Source organism: Danio aesculapii, chromosome 12 (assembly GCF_903798145.1).
Source record: "Danio aesculapii chromosome 12, fDanAes4.1, whole genome shotgun sequence".
In the NCBI taxonomy this organism is placed as follows: domain Eukaryota; kingdom Metazoa; phylum Chordata; class Actinopteri; order Cypriniformes; family Danionidae; genus Danio; species Danio aesculapii.
The window spans coordinates 50,194,546-50,211,658 of NC_079446.1; the positions used below are offsets into that span (position 1 = coordinate 50,194,546).

The 17,113-nt window shown below is 37.3% G+C and overlaps 1 protein-coding gene across 1 annotated transcript; it reads right to left on the reverse strand.

The window, feature by feature from the left end:
• Window positions 1-240: 240 nt before the first annotated feature.
• ndufb8 (NADH:ubiquinone oxidoreductase subunit B8) lies at window positions 241-8,402 on the reverse strand. Its single transcript, XM_056469993.1, has 5 exons — window positions 8,276-8,402; window positions 7,426-7,552; window positions 6,876-6,975; window positions 4,485-4,640; window positions 241-391 (listed from the first exon to the last, which is right to left on the reverse strand). The coding sequence occupies exons 1-5, from the start codon at window positions 8,364-8,366 to the stop codon at window positions 299-301; spliced, it is 567 nt and encodes a 188-aa protein (XP_056325968.1). The 5' UTR covers window positions 8,367-8,402; the 3' UTR covers window positions 241-298.
• Between the last annotated feature and the right edge of the window lie 8,711 nt (window positions 8,403-17,113).

Below are 17,113 nucleotides of genomic sequence, written 5' to 3' on the forward strand. Positions count from 1 at the left end.
AGTGTATGAGTGTGTGTGGGAATGAGTGTGTATGTGTGTTTTCCAGTACTGGGTTGCGGCTGGAATATATGCTATATATAATATATAATATATGCTGGAATAGTTGGCGGTTCATTCCGCTGTAGCGACCCCTGATAAACAAGCGACTAAGCTGAAGGAGAATGAATGAATGAACTTCTGATGACATTCTTATTTCAACAAAACATACAAGTAAAACAAATAAATGACAAACTCAAGAGATGACATTTAAATGTAATTTATTAGAGAGACAGAAATATACACACGTTATAGAAGAGCGTTAGATCTCGTAGTTTTTGACAGGCTCAGGCTCTTTCTCTGGATCTCCTCCTCTCTCCAGATACAGGTTGTTGTAAGGATACTGTTTGGCTGCCTGGAAGAAACCAAACAAAGCTAAATCACACATTAATTCCTAAAGATTTACACCACATCGAGAAAGCTTGTGGATAACACAGACAGTAAGTGTTGTTGCAGCAATTAATACCACTTTAACTGAAGGATGTGTTCATAAGACTGTCATTAAACCTTTATAATCATCATATGACGTCATGAATGTGAATGAGGTTTTATGCATCCATGACTTTAAGTGAGAGTCGCTCAGTTATGACATTTTAAATGCAAAGATGACACTGTTATGATAACATATACAGGGGTCCCTTATTAATCGCAGGAGTTACATTCTAAAAATAACCCACAATAGGTGAAATCTGCTTTATTTTTTACAATCATTATAGACGTTTTAAGACTGTAAGACCTCTCACTACACACTTTATATACTTTTCTCAGACAGGCATTAACTTCTTCACACTTCTCTCTCTTGTTTAAACACTCTCAGGCCCAGTTTCACAGAGTGGGCTTAGATTAAGCCAGGACCAGTCCTTAGTTAAATTAGGCTTTAAGCCACATTTATAAAAATGGCCTAAGAAAAATGTATTACTAGTGTGCACCTGAAGACAAAAAAATGACACTGATGTATTTTAAGACATCTCAGTTATTTTGAGTTAAGACAATTTAATCTTGACTAGCCTTAAACCTTGTTTGTGAAACCGGGGGTCAAAGTTTAAACTATAGGTGGGTATAGATTAATTTTTTTTTAATCTCACTGTAATCTTAGAATTAATCTAGATCTAGATTAATCTAGACTAACATGGCTCATTTGAATTCTGTCGAAGGCGTTCAGAATATGTGCGCTACCCAAATAATATATCTTTGAGAATGGGTTTCTCAAGCCAGGTGGCGCATTAGACCAGGGGCTCATCTCCTGTTTCTCCTGTTTTGTCAAACTGCTTGAGAAACTGATCCACTATGATAATCGGTGATGAAAATAAAGTATGTTCAATATGATGTGCTTGTGTTTACTCACTGTTTATTCAGTTAAAGATGAATGTTGAACTGTAGGCCTACATAAGCTCCAAACAGCGATATTTGATGACCTTAATCTGACTAAAGTCATCACTGAACTAAACAGAATTAAGACATGTGGAGGATGCAGATATTAGTGGCATTATTGAAGTAAACACCGCCAGCAAACTATTACCGTCATGTAGGACTTTGCCATATTTTCAGACAAGATCCACACACACGGCTGTCAGTAAAGGACCGCACACAAACACACAAGATTTTTTCTTTCCATTCAGCGTGCGTTATTAAATACCCTAACACTCTCACCAGTTACTCCTTATTTGCCTCTAATAGCCCAGTATGTCATGGGGGCATGAATGAAATGTTCATGAGTGAATGTGAAACTGCAGAACTGGAGTTAAAGTCAGCCAAAATTTCAGGAAATGCTTAATTATTAAAACGCCACTAGACTACAGATGTCCGTGTAAAAGATCCAGAAGGGCATCCTGCTGATTTAATTCAGAAGGGCACTTTATTGTCAGACGGCTCACTGGTATACATCCGCGCTAAAACATCCAGGTGAAAGTCGTCATAGCTGGCATAGAATAGACCCAGCTCCCAATCCAACTTTGAAAATATAGATTAACGGTGATATTTTTTTATCGCGTGATAAAAGTCTCGCGTTAACGCCGATAACAGCCCACCACTAGTTTAAACCTTTGTAGAAAAATAAGTCCAGAATTATAGAACGAAACCAAAGATCCAAACCTGTTGTCATATTCAAACACTCATCGCTGTCCGCAAAAGGTTCATAAAGCTTTTTAGCTTTTGTGAGGATAATGTTGTCCTCCAGTGTAATGCTCTTTTTTCCTGCAGACGCTGATCCACAAAGCGAAAGCAGACTCCATCCTTAAGGGGGGGGTCACGCACCGGATGTGCCACGCATATGACAGTTGGAAGTAACATACACAGGACGCGCACACTCGCATGTTATTTAAAATGAACTATTCAGATGGCGCTCTGTGGCGCGGCAGAAATATGAGCAGTGTCTTGAGTCGTAGCTGGGCACTGCAGACATCCGCAAACTTGATATACCCGATATGAATCTATGTTTACAATTCTAAAATGCATGGCACGTCGTAGCGCATCCGGTGTGCGTTCCCCTTTTCGATGGTCTTGCTGCAGACAGTTACAACCCTTTTTGCATCCTTGTTAAAAATTCACACCGCTAGCTATCGAAGATTTATGTAAATTTGGCAAGCTGAACGCATCCTGTTAGGGCTGCTCGATTATGGGGAAAAATTAAATCAAGATTATTTTGGTCATAATTGTAATCAGGATTATTCAAAACGATTATCAGCTGAAGTCAAAATTATTATTATTGAAGTTAAAATTATTATTATTTGTTCTTCTGGAGAAAGTCTTATTTGTTTTCAGCTAGAATAAAAGCAGTTTTTAATTGTTTTAAAGCCATTTTAAGGTCAATATTATTAGCTCCTTCAGCAATATTAGTTTTGATTGTCTGCAGAAGAAACTACTGTTATACAATGACTTGCCTAATTACCCTAACTTTACCCTAACCCTAATCTGAAGACTAGTGTCTTGTAGAATATCTAGTCTAATAATATGTGCTGTCATCATGGCAAAGAGAAAAGAAATCAGTTATTAAAACTGTTATATTTAGAAATCTTTCCGTTAAACAAAATTGGGGGGAAAGGGTCGCTAATAATTCAAGAGGGTTAATAATAAGGGGAAGTAATAATAATAATAATAATGGGAAGACTTCAACTCTATATACACAGTTATTTTCCTCCCTGTATATAAGGAAAGGGAAATAAATACTTTAGAATAAAAAATATGAAACAAACTGTGCTTTAAACATCTTCACTGTAAGAAAAACCCTTTAAATTTACAGCTCCAGCAGTCCTTCAGTCAAGAGCAGTGAGGGATTTCCTCCTTTTGTTGTTTGATTAATGATAAAAACAGTCGGCAGCAGGAATATTGCGCGCTGTCACTTTAAGAGCAGTGCGGTTCTGATTTATGGTTTCTCTTTCACTTGTCTTTTGATTCTCAACTTGTTTGTTTATTTTATAAATGAGGGTTAATATCAATAATCACCGCGTTTTAACACACATTTGAATGTATTTGGCCATTAAAGTGTTCACATTAAGATGACTTTAGATGTGTGTGTGCTCTGCTCATCTCTGAAGCTGAACACACACACACACACACAACAGCATGCGATCTCTTTCACGCTTTTAAAAACATGAATGATTCGAATGAACATCAGTGAACGATGAGCATCCCGAGCTGCAAACGTTACATTACAGTACATGCTTTAAGTAATGGTCATGTGGAACTGAGCTTTGCAGAGCGACAAATGTGCACAACAGGAAAGAGGGCGGTATATGATGCAATCATCGTTTATCTCCATTAATGTTTGTTCATAATCGTTAGAAGCCAAAATCTAAACTGAACTTTTCGATTAATCGCACATTCTGTACTGTACAGGAGACCTGGAGGAGATTGATTGAAGCATGTCAAAGTGCACTAAATAAAATGCGAAACTGCGAGGCAGCGAAAGGTGAACTGCGTTAGAGTGAGGGACTACTGTACATCAGTGTTTCCCAACCCTGTTCCTGGAGGCACACCAACAGTACATATTTTGGATGTCTCCCTTTTCTGACCCATTAACTTCAGGTGTTGGAGTCTCTTCTGATGTTATAAGATGATTCAGGTGTGTTTGATTAGGGAGAGGTTGAAAATGTGGACTGTTGGTGTGCCTTCAGGAACAGGGTTGGGAAACACTGCTGTACATGACAACCTGTCTGTGTCTTAATCATGACAACTTGACGTTACCAAGACAACAAAACTTGTCATAAATATGTCATAAACATGATTTTGATTATAAATATGTCATTAATTGTATAACAGCGTCATTAATTGTTTTTATACTTCACCTACAGTGGTACAAGCTGAATTTGGCACTAAATATTAGATTAATGACATCCATACTAATGTTAATAAAGGTTAATTAATTTAAATTAGATTAACTGTACAGCCCAGCCCTTAAAAAAATAATGCAAACTAAGCATTTTGGCTATTACGCAGCACACTGTACTCACCACAGGTTGGTAGCAGGGTAAAACCTCCCCCATGCCAAACATGAACATGGTGATACCCAGAAACCCAAACAGCCACAGTCTCATGGTGCGCCAGTCCAGCGGTGTGGGAGACGTGTCCACGCGGTTCCTGATGTACATGTCGAAGTGATAATGCATCTACAACACGAACAACAAACACAGCACAATACAATGACTGATGCATTCACACAAGAGCGTTTGCAAAGACATTAAAATCTGGTTAGTCACGCATATGAATGCAATATTAGGTTATGATTTATTTGGTAGGCCTGTTACCATATCTATTCTCTGTTATGCGATTTATTGCACCTAAATATGCTGCGATGAACAATATTATTGTCATTTTAGACCATTTTAATGCCGCTCATTATATAATACCAGAATGACAACATAATATCAACACAATGCATGTGCATTCTTCCAAAAAACACGTCATATTTCATTCATTATAGTGATTTTAAAATGTAATAATCAGGCAGAATGTGAAAACGCATATCCTAAATAAATAATAATAATAAATGTTAACAAAGGTAAAGAGTAAGAGATGTGATATCTGCTACCAGGTCTGTTTTCAGTCATCAGACACCCACATGAAAATATAGTGAGGTAGCTAGACAAGAAATTACTTCTAAATCTAAACTTGTCTACGTTCTAAATCAGAGGAAAAATAACTATAACTGGTAAAAACGCATGCTGCTTTACACATTATATGCTGCTGGTTTTCTCTGTTTTCAAAGGCATGCAATGGAATTGAAGAGCAGCATGAATGAGTGTGCATCCACATGTCAAACTAAGTGGAATGTGCACAGTCATGCAAAGCAGTTCAGCAAACACAATACTGAAAGCACATGTGCAGTGACAGCTCTCGTGCGAACGCAGAAAGTAAAAGCCTGAGGTAAACTAAAGTGCATAATGAGCCTACATGTGAAACAATGTTCATTTAAGGCTGCATTTACACTGCAGATCTTGATGGTCAATTCTGATTTTGTGACTGTATCTGATTTATTTGATGACCTGTTTACATCATCTTTTAAAAGCGACTCGTATCCGATCTTCTGCATTTACACAGCACACGGCAAAGGTGCAATGACCAGGGGAAAAATAGAGCGGGCGCTGACTAACAGCTGATAATTAAAGAGCGCTCTTTCTCTATTCCAGTATGTAATCTGTTCACCAGCTTTTGCACTCTCTTGCTCTCGTTAACATGCTTAAATACCTGTGCTGTACACTCCCCGAAATAAAGGTACAGGAGCTGTCACAGGGGCAGTACCTTTTTAAAAGGTACATATTTGTACCTGAAGGGTCCATAATGGTACCTCAAAGGTACTTTTTAGGTACATTTGGACACTGATATGCACCTTTGAGGTACCACTGTGGACCCTTTGGGTACAAATATGTATCTTTTGAAAAGGTACTGCCCCAGTGACAGCTCCTGTACCGTTATTTCTGAGAGTGTATGACAATATAAAAGCTGTTTAAGTCCTTGTGTATGAGATTTAAGGTTGGGACTCTACTGAAGTTAATGACGCTACGGGTTTTAATAATGCGCGACTCGCATTGACAGATGAAAATCCGATCTACCTGCTTACACTGCAGACACGAGGGCACAGATCTGATTCATATCGGATAAGTTTCCACATATGAACAAGGCCTGAATCTGATTTGAGTAAATCGGAATCCATGCGATTTGTTCCTGCTTACACGTACATGGGCCATATCTGATCTGTGCCACATGGGAGAAAACTTCAGAATTGAATCACTTGAACAGTGCAGTGTAAATGCAGCCTAAATCAGTGTTTACCAACCCTGTTCCTGAAGGCACACCAACAGTGCATATTTTGGATGTCTCCCTTTTCTGACCCATTAACTTGAGGTTTTGGAGTCACTTCTAATGTCCTGATGAGTTGATTCAGGTGTGCTTGACTAGGGAGAGGTTGAAAATGTGTACTGTTGGTGTGCCATCAGGAACAGGGTTGGGAAACACTGTCCTAAATGATCTGAAAAGCATTCACACTCACTAAATTACTTCCTAAATGCAAGCACTTCCATCTAAGAAGTCATGTTGGTGTTATAAAAATGGTCAGATATATTAGTACAGGGAACGTCGTAAGTTTTATACTCAAGCAAATGTGCTGGTGAGAAAGTTTTAAAAGAGTTATTATAATAATTATGTTTAGAAATGTGATGAAAAAATTTTCGTTAAAGAAAAAAATGGGGAAAAAAATATGAAAGAATTCAAATTTAACAAGAGGCTGAATAATCCTGACTTCAACAGTGTGTGTTTTATGCATATAAATATTTATATAAGCTACTTGTATGCACCATTGGGATAAATAAAGTGTCTGAACTGAACTATTAAACTGCATGTCTCACCGGTTCTCCCCAGTTTCGTCTGAGATCTGGATGGTCCCACCGATAATAAGGGTCTCTCTCGTGCTGCGATCGGTCCGGCAGCATGGGGTAATCACCACTCCTACAGCACAACGGTTGAATAAATCAGCACACATTCAGCTTTCTGATGACAAAACACAATATTCATAATCAGTGTTGCCAGATTGGGCGGTTTTGAATTTAATTTCGCGGGTAAAAAATGGCATAGGTGGGTAGTGAAAATTTGGGCGGTTTTACAACGGCGTGCCCACTAGCCCCGGTCTGCCCTTATAAACCTGTTTTGAGCTCCCAAAGAGATGCCACAGCTCCCGTTCTTCGCATATATATGCTTAGAACAGTGTAGAAACGCTTGTGATCTCCCTTCCCAACACGACATCTCAATCACCCCCCCCCCGCTCATCAGCCTCACGACAGGTTATTATAGTCTACTGATCGTTGGGCAGTGCTTTTTGGTTTTCAGCAGTTTTTCGACACTTTCTGTGCTGGAATCAGTCAGCTATATCTGGCAACACTGCTCATAATTGTAACTCACCCCCAGCCATCATCAGGGTAGGGCTGATAATCCTCTGGCCTCATGTTGTATTTTTTGGCCGCTGCTGCTCTCTCCTCTGGGGTTTTGGGGTACGGACCGGGCAGACCATCCTTAGAAGAACCAGACGCTGCAACAAAACAAACAAACACACACACATTAATATTATTATTAATATAATAATAGACAGACATTCAACACACAAATACCAGATTACACACAAATCCCATAGAATACAAACATGAACGCAAACAAATTCGGCTTGTCACAATCATTGACGAATCATGTGGTCGTCATTAACTGATTAAGCATTAATGTGGGTTTTGTTTATGTCATGCAAAAGACAGGCTTTTCCTTAGAGTTTCATATACATATAGGAATAAAGTTATGCTTGACTTAAATGAGACTGAATGAAAAAAGACGCTTCTTTCTTAATATATAATATTTAGCATTTTCTAGAGAATTGAAGGAATTAACTAGCTCGTCTAATTCCCGGAAAAGGTGTAAATAAACTATATTAAACGCTGATGTTTTTAAAAGAATTAAAAATTACAATTAACTGTCAGACAATTAATCTTCGGCACCAGATTCATGATCGAGAAACGCCTTAAAGAAAACTACACATTTATAGAAATGCAAATGTAAACAAATAACAGTTTCTTTAAAAAACACTTATTTCTAGCACGTAGTCAATTATATTTGTTTACCAACTGCTAAAAGCGACGGTGGGCTCGTTTAGCGTGTTAGCTCACTGGCCTTGACGTGAAGGTTATCGTGCGTTTTATCCAACAAAACACTGAATATATTGCGTATGTTGAGCGTATAAGTGAGAAAGATGTGCATGAAACAGCACCTGCTCTCGCTCCGCGGATAATTGTAGAGATTGAAGCAGATTTTCCTTTAGTTAGAGCTGGGGTCAGGAGACCCGCTCTGAACGCCGCCATCTTGGCTCACTGACACCTCCAAGTGCGCGTGCGCGGCTGCTATTGGGAGCAGTGGAGTGACACGCCCATATACTGTAAATGAATACAAGACGCCCCGATGTGGCTCAAATTATAAGAAAAAGAGTATTAAACACGCATTTATTGTTTTTATTGCATTAAACAGGGCATTATTGAGAATTTTAAAATGATTAATATTCTTAATAAACAATACATGCTAATATAGTTGTTGTGTTGTTATGCTACTCATAATATGAAGATTATATATATATATATATATATATATATATATATATATATATATATATATATATATATATATATATATATATATATATATATTGTGTTATTCAACCATTTGTTCATCTGTTCAGCATAAACTATGCATTTTTTATCTGACATCTGAATCTTGATCTTCTCTCAGAGCTGCACTACTTGACTAATTCCACACGATGGCGACAATGATGGAATAAATATTCATTCATTCATTCATTCATTTTCTTTTCGGCTTAGTCTCTTTATTAAACAGGGTTCGCCACAGCGGAATGAACCGACAACTTATTCGGCATATGTTTTACGCAGCGGATGCCCTTCCAGCTGCAACCAATCTATGGGAAACATCCATACACACTCATTCACTAAGGACAATTTAGCTTCCCAATTCACCTGTACCACATGTCTTTGGGCTGTGGGGGAAACTTGAGCACCCGGAGGAAACACACGCAAACGCCGACCCAGCTGAGGCTCGAACCACAGTCGACAGCACAACCTACTGCGCCACTGCGTCGCCTAGAATAAATATTTTGGTTCTAATTATATTTGTGTGTTTGCATGTTTTAGTTTATTTGCTGCATGTCTAAGTTTTATTTTTACAGATGGATTTACACTGAAATTATAATAGTGGCTTTACTCTAAACTTCACCTTAAACGATTTCATTTCATTTTATTTTCGGCTTAGTCCCTTTATTCATCAGGGGTCACAACCGCGGAATGAACCGCCAACTATTTCAGCAAATGTTTCACCAAGCGGAGACCCTTCCAGCTGCAACCCAGTACTGGGAAACACCCATTCACACTTTTTGACACACACACACACACACACACACACACACACTCATACACTACGGACAATTTAATTAATCAATTCCCCTATATCCCATGTGTTTGGACTGTGGGGGAAACCGGAGTTCAGAACAGAAATGCCAACTGACCCAGCCGGGACTCGAAACAGTGACATTCTTGCTGTGAGGTCACAGTGCTGACCACTGAGCCACCATGCTGCTTTAAAAGATTTCATAAACTGAAAATGTCCTTTATAAAGTAGGGACCCATTCAGAAATATGTCCAAGTACACGTTTTATTGTCAGATATAAAGTCTTTATTCCAGCAAATACATTCTGTTCATTTCCTAAGTAAAGTGTGTTGTGTAATACAAATTGTACAACTGTAGTTTTTATTAAGCCACAAAAAAATAATGCTCCAGGATGACCAGATTCAAAACTATGTAGAGCTAAACACCGAGATTCTGCCTAGCCAAAGACAAGGAAAGAAGACGGAGCTGTAAAAGGCCTGGGTCATCATCAACAAGCAGAACGACAGCATTCTGACAGAGAACTGCATCTGTACGGCAGGGTATGTGAACGCACACATAGAGGTAAAGCTGGTTTTATATTCACACATTCAGACTTTCTCCTTAATAATATAATTTCAGTAAAGTATTATTTACAAACTCTAAATAGCGAAATCATATTAGCAGTCAATGACTATCACAGTACAACACTGTTCACAGTCAAATAAACAGTGTTAATGTTGTGTTCAAGTCACACTTGCAGGTTATTTCAGAATGAATATTCACAGTGCCGTGGTCAACAATATAGGGAGTGTGTCACAAGCTGTCACTGAATGAATGTGTGAATATAAAACCAACTTTACCTTAATAACTCACACTTCCACGTCTCATTCTGAGCATTCAGTGTCCGCAGTTTAATTCACCATGTTTAACTGTTTATGCTGAAATCATTGCTGCAATCAAAAACCAGTAATGTGTCTGATTCAGCATAGCGTGAGCTTACCTGATATGACATGAGAACTGCATTTATAACATGAGTCCAGCATTTATAATTAGGTCCTCACTCCATTCAGCTCCCTTTAGCCAAAGACGTCTGCAGTTGGCATTAAAGCAGTGTGGTGTACGGTAAAAGCTAAGTTTTCTATTTTTGGACTTTCGATTTTGGCATCCTTCTGCACAACATGACCTCTTTAATATTGCAGCCTGTGTTTTTTTGCAACCGGGGACCCGTGTGACGTAGGTTGGTAATTGGCGCTGATTATTATATAATATAAATAATATATATATTATAGCAGTATTATTTCAAGGACGGTAAAAGCAAATAAAAAAGATTAAAACTTTCGTTTCAGAGCTTTCCAAATGTGATTGTTTATACGCATCAGCTGCCGACCGGAGGTTCTTAGCATTCTCTATGCACACGCAAAGCATAATGGTTAATTTTGCGTTCTAAGAAAAAGGTCTATAGACTGGAATAATTTACCTGCTAACATTCGATCCATTACATCATTTAAGGTGTTCAAGCTAACATCGCTGTCATATTTTACTTTAGATTGTACTTGTTTTTCCTGAGGATGTTATTATTTCTGTGGTTATCTGATTTACTGATCTGTATGTATATATATATATATATATATATATATATATATATGTACTATGTATATATGTATGTATATTACTTCCCCTGCTTTTTTTGTTATGTTTCTTGGATGTTGTGTAATTCGTGTTTTGTTTATGTCTTGTGGTGTTATTATTTTGTGATTGTGATTAATTGTGGGACCCCCTTGAAAATGAAATGGTACATCTCAAGAGGTTTATCCTAATGAATAAATGTCAATAGGTGCTTAATTGTAATTGTTTTTCTTTATAGTGTGTTAACCTGCTTTAAATGTCTTTTTCCGTATTAATTATTGTACTTGAAGGCATTAAATATCATCCAATCATAAAATAGCATACATCCTCACGTCCTTCCAGAATGTCATGCAAAACTAGAACTGCATTTCCCAGAATGCCCCGCTCTCGCGCTCCCGCGTCACCTGCGCTCAGCGGAGCATCCCGAGTGTCGAGCGCCGAGCTGAAGCGCAAATACCGATTTCTGCCGTGTTCGGTCGCTGTCGGTGATGGTCGCACACCGGAGAGCAGGCGTTCACGATGCGGAACGGAACGGAATATCTCCGGTAAGAGAGGAATGTCCGCTGCTTTTTCATCTGTCCGGAATCGCGCACAAACTGCAGCAAGATGAAGAAGCAATTCAACCGAATGCGCCAACTGGCCAACCAGACGGTGGGCAGGTAAAAGAAAACACCTTTATCTTTCTATTTATATCTCCCTATCGATGATAACGATGATGAATATTATAACACAGCAGAAATAACGCCGCGAACTGCCTGCGGGCGACGTGTCATTGACGTCTCCGCCGCTTCACCTCACACATATTTACATATGCAGATATGCAAATGAGATGCTTAACTCGACAGCTGTAGAAACGCGCTGTTTGTGGGAGCTGATGCTGAGTGTGTCTGGTTGATTAAATCAGATCTTGTTGTTGTGGTGGTGGTTTTGTGATGATGTGATGGAGACTGGTCCTGATGTGGGCCTCTGGAGCATCCTTCACCTGTCCTGACCCCAAACACATCCACCCACACACACACACAAACACACACCTATTAATCAGCGAGCTAAAGTTGATTTTATGTGGGCATATTCCTTCATTTTGGAATAGTGAACCCTTGTGAATCTCTACTTTGAATGTCTTGTCTGAAATCAGATGTAGGAATGACCTCAAAACAACATGAGCACTATTTAATTAACTGTGAATGTTGTACTTTGATAGTCAGTGTCTGCTGATATGATTTCCTTATTCAGGATTTGCAAAGAATAGTTTTCTAAAATTATATTTTTAAGGAGAAGTTCTGAATGTGTGAATACAACACCAACTTTACCTCAAGGTGTCAAGGTTATTTTTAGGTGTCTGGTGCTTAATTGTAGTCATTTTTATCGTTAGTTTACCTGCTTTAAATTATTTTATTCATATTCATTATTTTACTTTAAGTTTAAGTCATGTTATTAATTGCTGATTTATTTGTTGTTTATTGTCATTTGTGTTTTCAAATATTCCTATATAGTTTTTATTAATATTTGTGGTAGTTATGTAGTTAAGCTAAATGAAAATAAGAGATATTTCCGTGGCAGTTAGACAAAGTAAAATAGGTATTATATATATATACAGTATACTGTATATATATATATATATATATATATATATATATATACACAGTTGCAATCAGAATTATTAAACCCCCTCAATTATAATCAGATTTCTTCAACATTTCTAATCATAATAGTGTTAATAACTCATCTCTAATAACTGATTTATTTTCTCTTTGTCATGATGACAGTAAATAATATTAGACTAGATATTCTTCAAGACACTAGTATACAGCTTAAAGTGACATTTAAAGGCTTAACTAGGTTAATTAGGTTAACTAGGCAGGTTAGAGTAATTAGGCAAGTTATTGTATAATGATGGTTTGTTCTGTAGAATATCGAAAACAAATACAGCTTAAAGGGGCTAATAATATTGACCTTAAAATGGTGTTTAAAAAATTAAAAACTGCTTTTATTCTAGCCGAAATAAAACAAATAAGACTTTCTCCAGAAGAAAAAATATTATCAGACATACTGTGAACATTTCCTGAATCTGTTCAACATCAATTGAGAAATATTTTAAAAAGAAAGAAAAATTCAAAGGGGGTTTTACTAATTCTGATTTCAGCAGTATATATATATATATTAGAGCTGTACGATTAATCGAAAAAAGATCGCGATCTCGATTCGACCCTACACGCGATCTTATTTCAGCTTTTCTACGATTCAGCCAATCATATTTTTAAGGTCAGGAGAGAAGCGTAAAGGCAGACACAGTCTACACAGGCACACACGGTCTTCACAGCAACATGGACAACAATGAGCAATATGGACACCTCCAAATGGCGTTAAACATGTCACATACTGTATATATAAGGTATAATTCACCCAAAAATGTCATTTCTGTCTTAATGTAATGATGCAGACGCAAAATGCCACGTGAGCTGATGCACTGTTTGTTTACTACCAAAAGGATGCGAAAGGAACGTTCAGTTTGTTGCACAGAGTGATCGTTTGGGAGCTGCGCGGGAAGTTTGCATGTGTGTTTTTTCCCCAAAATGACGGCAGTGAAAGTGAAACCGGCGCGCACATCATTTAAATGATCATATCGCGTTTTAGAGTTACGATTATGACAATCGCTGGATATGTGTTGTGCATGAAAATGAATGTTTACTTGATCAGTATAACTACTCTAGCCTACATAATGTTGAATATAATGCAAGAGGGAATCTGATGTCTCATTTTACCACACAATACTTTTATAACGCAATAATTCAACTTCAGAATTATGAAGAGTTGTGTTCTGATGTCACCACTTTACTGTGAATTAACAAACAGGGCATATTTACAGTCTGTTCAAGTCCACCATTCAAAGTCTAAACAAAATATAGCTATTTAACCAACAGTACATCTACACATAGGCCTAAGATTATTATTGTTTTACCATGTGTTTGAGAAATAACAATAATAATAGCCGACTCAGAATCGTGAGAAAATCGTGATCTTGATTTGAATCGGGCAGCTCTACTATATATATATATATATATATTATATATATATATATATATATATATATATATATATATATATACATTTATTTATTATATATTTGAAATAAATGTTGCATTATGAGTGGTTTTAACGCTTTAAAGTGTTTTACATTTCACAAAATATATACAGGGATCAATCACATAATGTAAATAAGCTGTCTCGCAATGTGAATAAATGTGAATAACTCAATATTTTGGTTAAAAAATATATAATAACTCCAGATTTTGATGAATATGTCAGGTTAGATCATTCAGTTGAATGACTGTAACACAATCACAGAAAATAGCTCACTTCCGCATCACGAAATAAGCTGAATAAAAGAGATGATCATAATCAGCCTTCCAGTTGTTTGTGAATTTGGAGCAGATGGTGTGTTTGCTGGTTGCTATAGTAACGTAATGATGATGTCATTAAAAGATGGAAGAGATTCCCTGGAGATCAATGACTGATGACTGAGATGAGGAACACCTGTCTTAAAGGGACAGTGCACCTAATCATCATTTACTCATCATTTACTGACCCTCAAGTGGTCCCGAAGTAGAGCTGCATGAGATTGGAAAAATATGACATCGATATTTAGTTTTTCTGCAATATAATTTACGATATGAACATAATTTCATCAGGTTGAATAGCTCTATCTGGAAAGAATTCATTCATTTAGACTGATTTGGGATTATTCTGGGTGTGAATCATGCATAAAACATAATAAAGGTTAAAAGCGTAGATAAATAAAGCAAAGCATTAAAAACATAAAAACATTTATGGCTTTTTTTATGTTTTTTTGAGGAGCTAAATAGTATCAAAGTACAAAAATTGAATAATCATATGTAAAAACACTGTTTAATCTTCACTGTAAATAAAGATCTTTATTAAACCTACAAAATGGTACAGTTTCTTGTGCCTGAATGCAAAGTCACAGCTTTTAAAAACACATGCAGATGATCAGCGTTTATTATGATTAAACTCTTTGATTTGGAAATGATGGCGCCTGCTCAAATATAATCCCACCATATAAACTCAACATTGCATATATCCTGCGATGTAGGGGTGGGCGATATGACCTAAAATTAATCTCACGGTATTTTTCCTCTTTTGAACGGTGACGGTATAATATCATGGTATTACTTTCAATAGCAAAATAATATACATCTCAAGGAAGAAGGGACAAAAGAAAGTCTCACTTCTATCACTCTTTAAAAGTTTTGGTTTGGGTCATTGTAAATGCTCAGTCTCGTTATGAGCTGATCTTCATTTCTCTGTGTTGGTGGAATAAAGCAGGCGAGTCAGCCGCACCAATTTATGAGCAGACAGAGCAGGATTCTCGCGATGACCACCGGCGCAATTCCGCTCTTTGTTATGAGCCGTAGTTTCAGTGTAAACTTAGTAAAGGTGAGTTTCTTTGGCGATGATGTGTACAGTGTTAGACTTTATATTTAGCGGACATTTGCGCTGAACACGCGGTGAATGCAACGCATCGAGATTCAGGCACCTTCTCCGAAAACACTCGATTGATCTCAGCTGGCGGATCAACATTTACCTCATGTCATGATCGCTGTCATCTGCGCCATTATTATTATTATTATAACTTTAGGTGAGGTTTGCAAACCTGTGCACTTTTCACTCTTCAGCCGTTTGCATTTCCTGCAGTAACAGAAGCTCCCTGTTATCTGACAGCGGGAAGCGTTGAGTGACTGACAGCTAATATGAACCAATACAGCAGCAGGGTAGAGCGATTCAGCAAGTTTATAGAGAAAATCAAATCAGATTGCACTACAACCATTATATTCAGACACACAAATGCTCCCAAATATATTATGAGGGCGCATAGATTACATTTCGGGCGCTCATGCGACCAATATGGTTGCAATTTCGAGCCCTGTAGTATAAGGACATGTATTCAGACCACAACTGAACGTTTGAAGAAAATTGAATGCCTTATTATTTAGAATTAGCTATCATTGATGTAAATGCAGCCGTTCAAGGCGCATAATCGATTTATTACGGTATTGACGGTATTAGAAAATCCATGTCGTGGCGCAATGTCACACCGGTGATGACTATGACACCGGTGTACCGCCCACCCCTACTGCGATGTGACTATTGCAGACACACACATTGCAGTATCAATGCTGGAACCATATATTGTGCAGCCCTATTCTAAACTGTTATTAGTTACATTTTCTCTGTTGAGCACAAAAGAAGATATTTTGAAGAATGTTAAAAAAAGTACCATGGAGACATTATAATACTGTTGAAGTATAATAAGGGGAAACGTACGAACGAACTGCCATCATCACTTAGTTCTATCATAAAGATGGAATAAATAAATAAATAAATAAATAAATAGACTGATGTTTCGTTATAATGTTAGTTTTTTAATCTCCAGTTATCACATGAGTATGTTTAGAGCTGTCCTGTTGGAAAGAGAAACACACACACACACACACTCATTTAAACACATTCAAAGTGAGAGGGATCTGTTATTAATGCTAAAAAACTCTATGGTTACATAACAGAAAGCTCTGTTTAAATATTAATCATAATGTCATATATTCACACAGTCAAGAACTGCACGGGAGAGTGTTTCTGTTGTGCTCCATCCCGACTGACTCAAATGTCTGCAGTGTGTTTGTTTGCTCGGGTTGATATTGGTTGATATTTGGTCAATGTTCAATCTGCCGTGTGCTTTTCTCTTGATTTCCTGTGCTGTTGTTCGTTTAGTGAGTGTTGTTGTCATTATTATATATCAGTAATGTTGTCGTTTGTTTGATGAATTGATTTAGATTTTTCTTTTTACACATTTTTAATTGTTTACTGAATTCATAACAATTGATAAGTGATCCTCTATAGATCTTCTCATTGTCCATTCACTGAGTTGACATATATATATATATATATATATATATATGGCTCAATGGTTAGCACTGTGGCCTCACAGCAAGAAGGTCGCTGGTTTGAGTCCCATCTAGGTCAGTTGGTGTTTCTG

Excerpts from the sequence above, each read along its gene's own strand:
- ndufb8 (XM_056469993.1), bottom strand. The coding sequence starts at position 8,366 with ATGGCGGCGTTCAGAGCGGGTCTCCTGACCCCAGCTCTAACTAAAGGA. Across the intron at positions 7,553-8,275 it reads TATCCGCGGAGCGAGAGCAG|CGTCTGGTTCTTCTAAGGAT; the intron begins GTGCTGTTTCAT and ends GTTTTGTTGCAG. Across the intron at positions 392-4,484 it reads TACCCTGCTACCAACCTGTG|GCAGCCAAACAGTATCCTTA; the intron begins GTGAGTACAGTG and ends GGTTTCTTCCAG.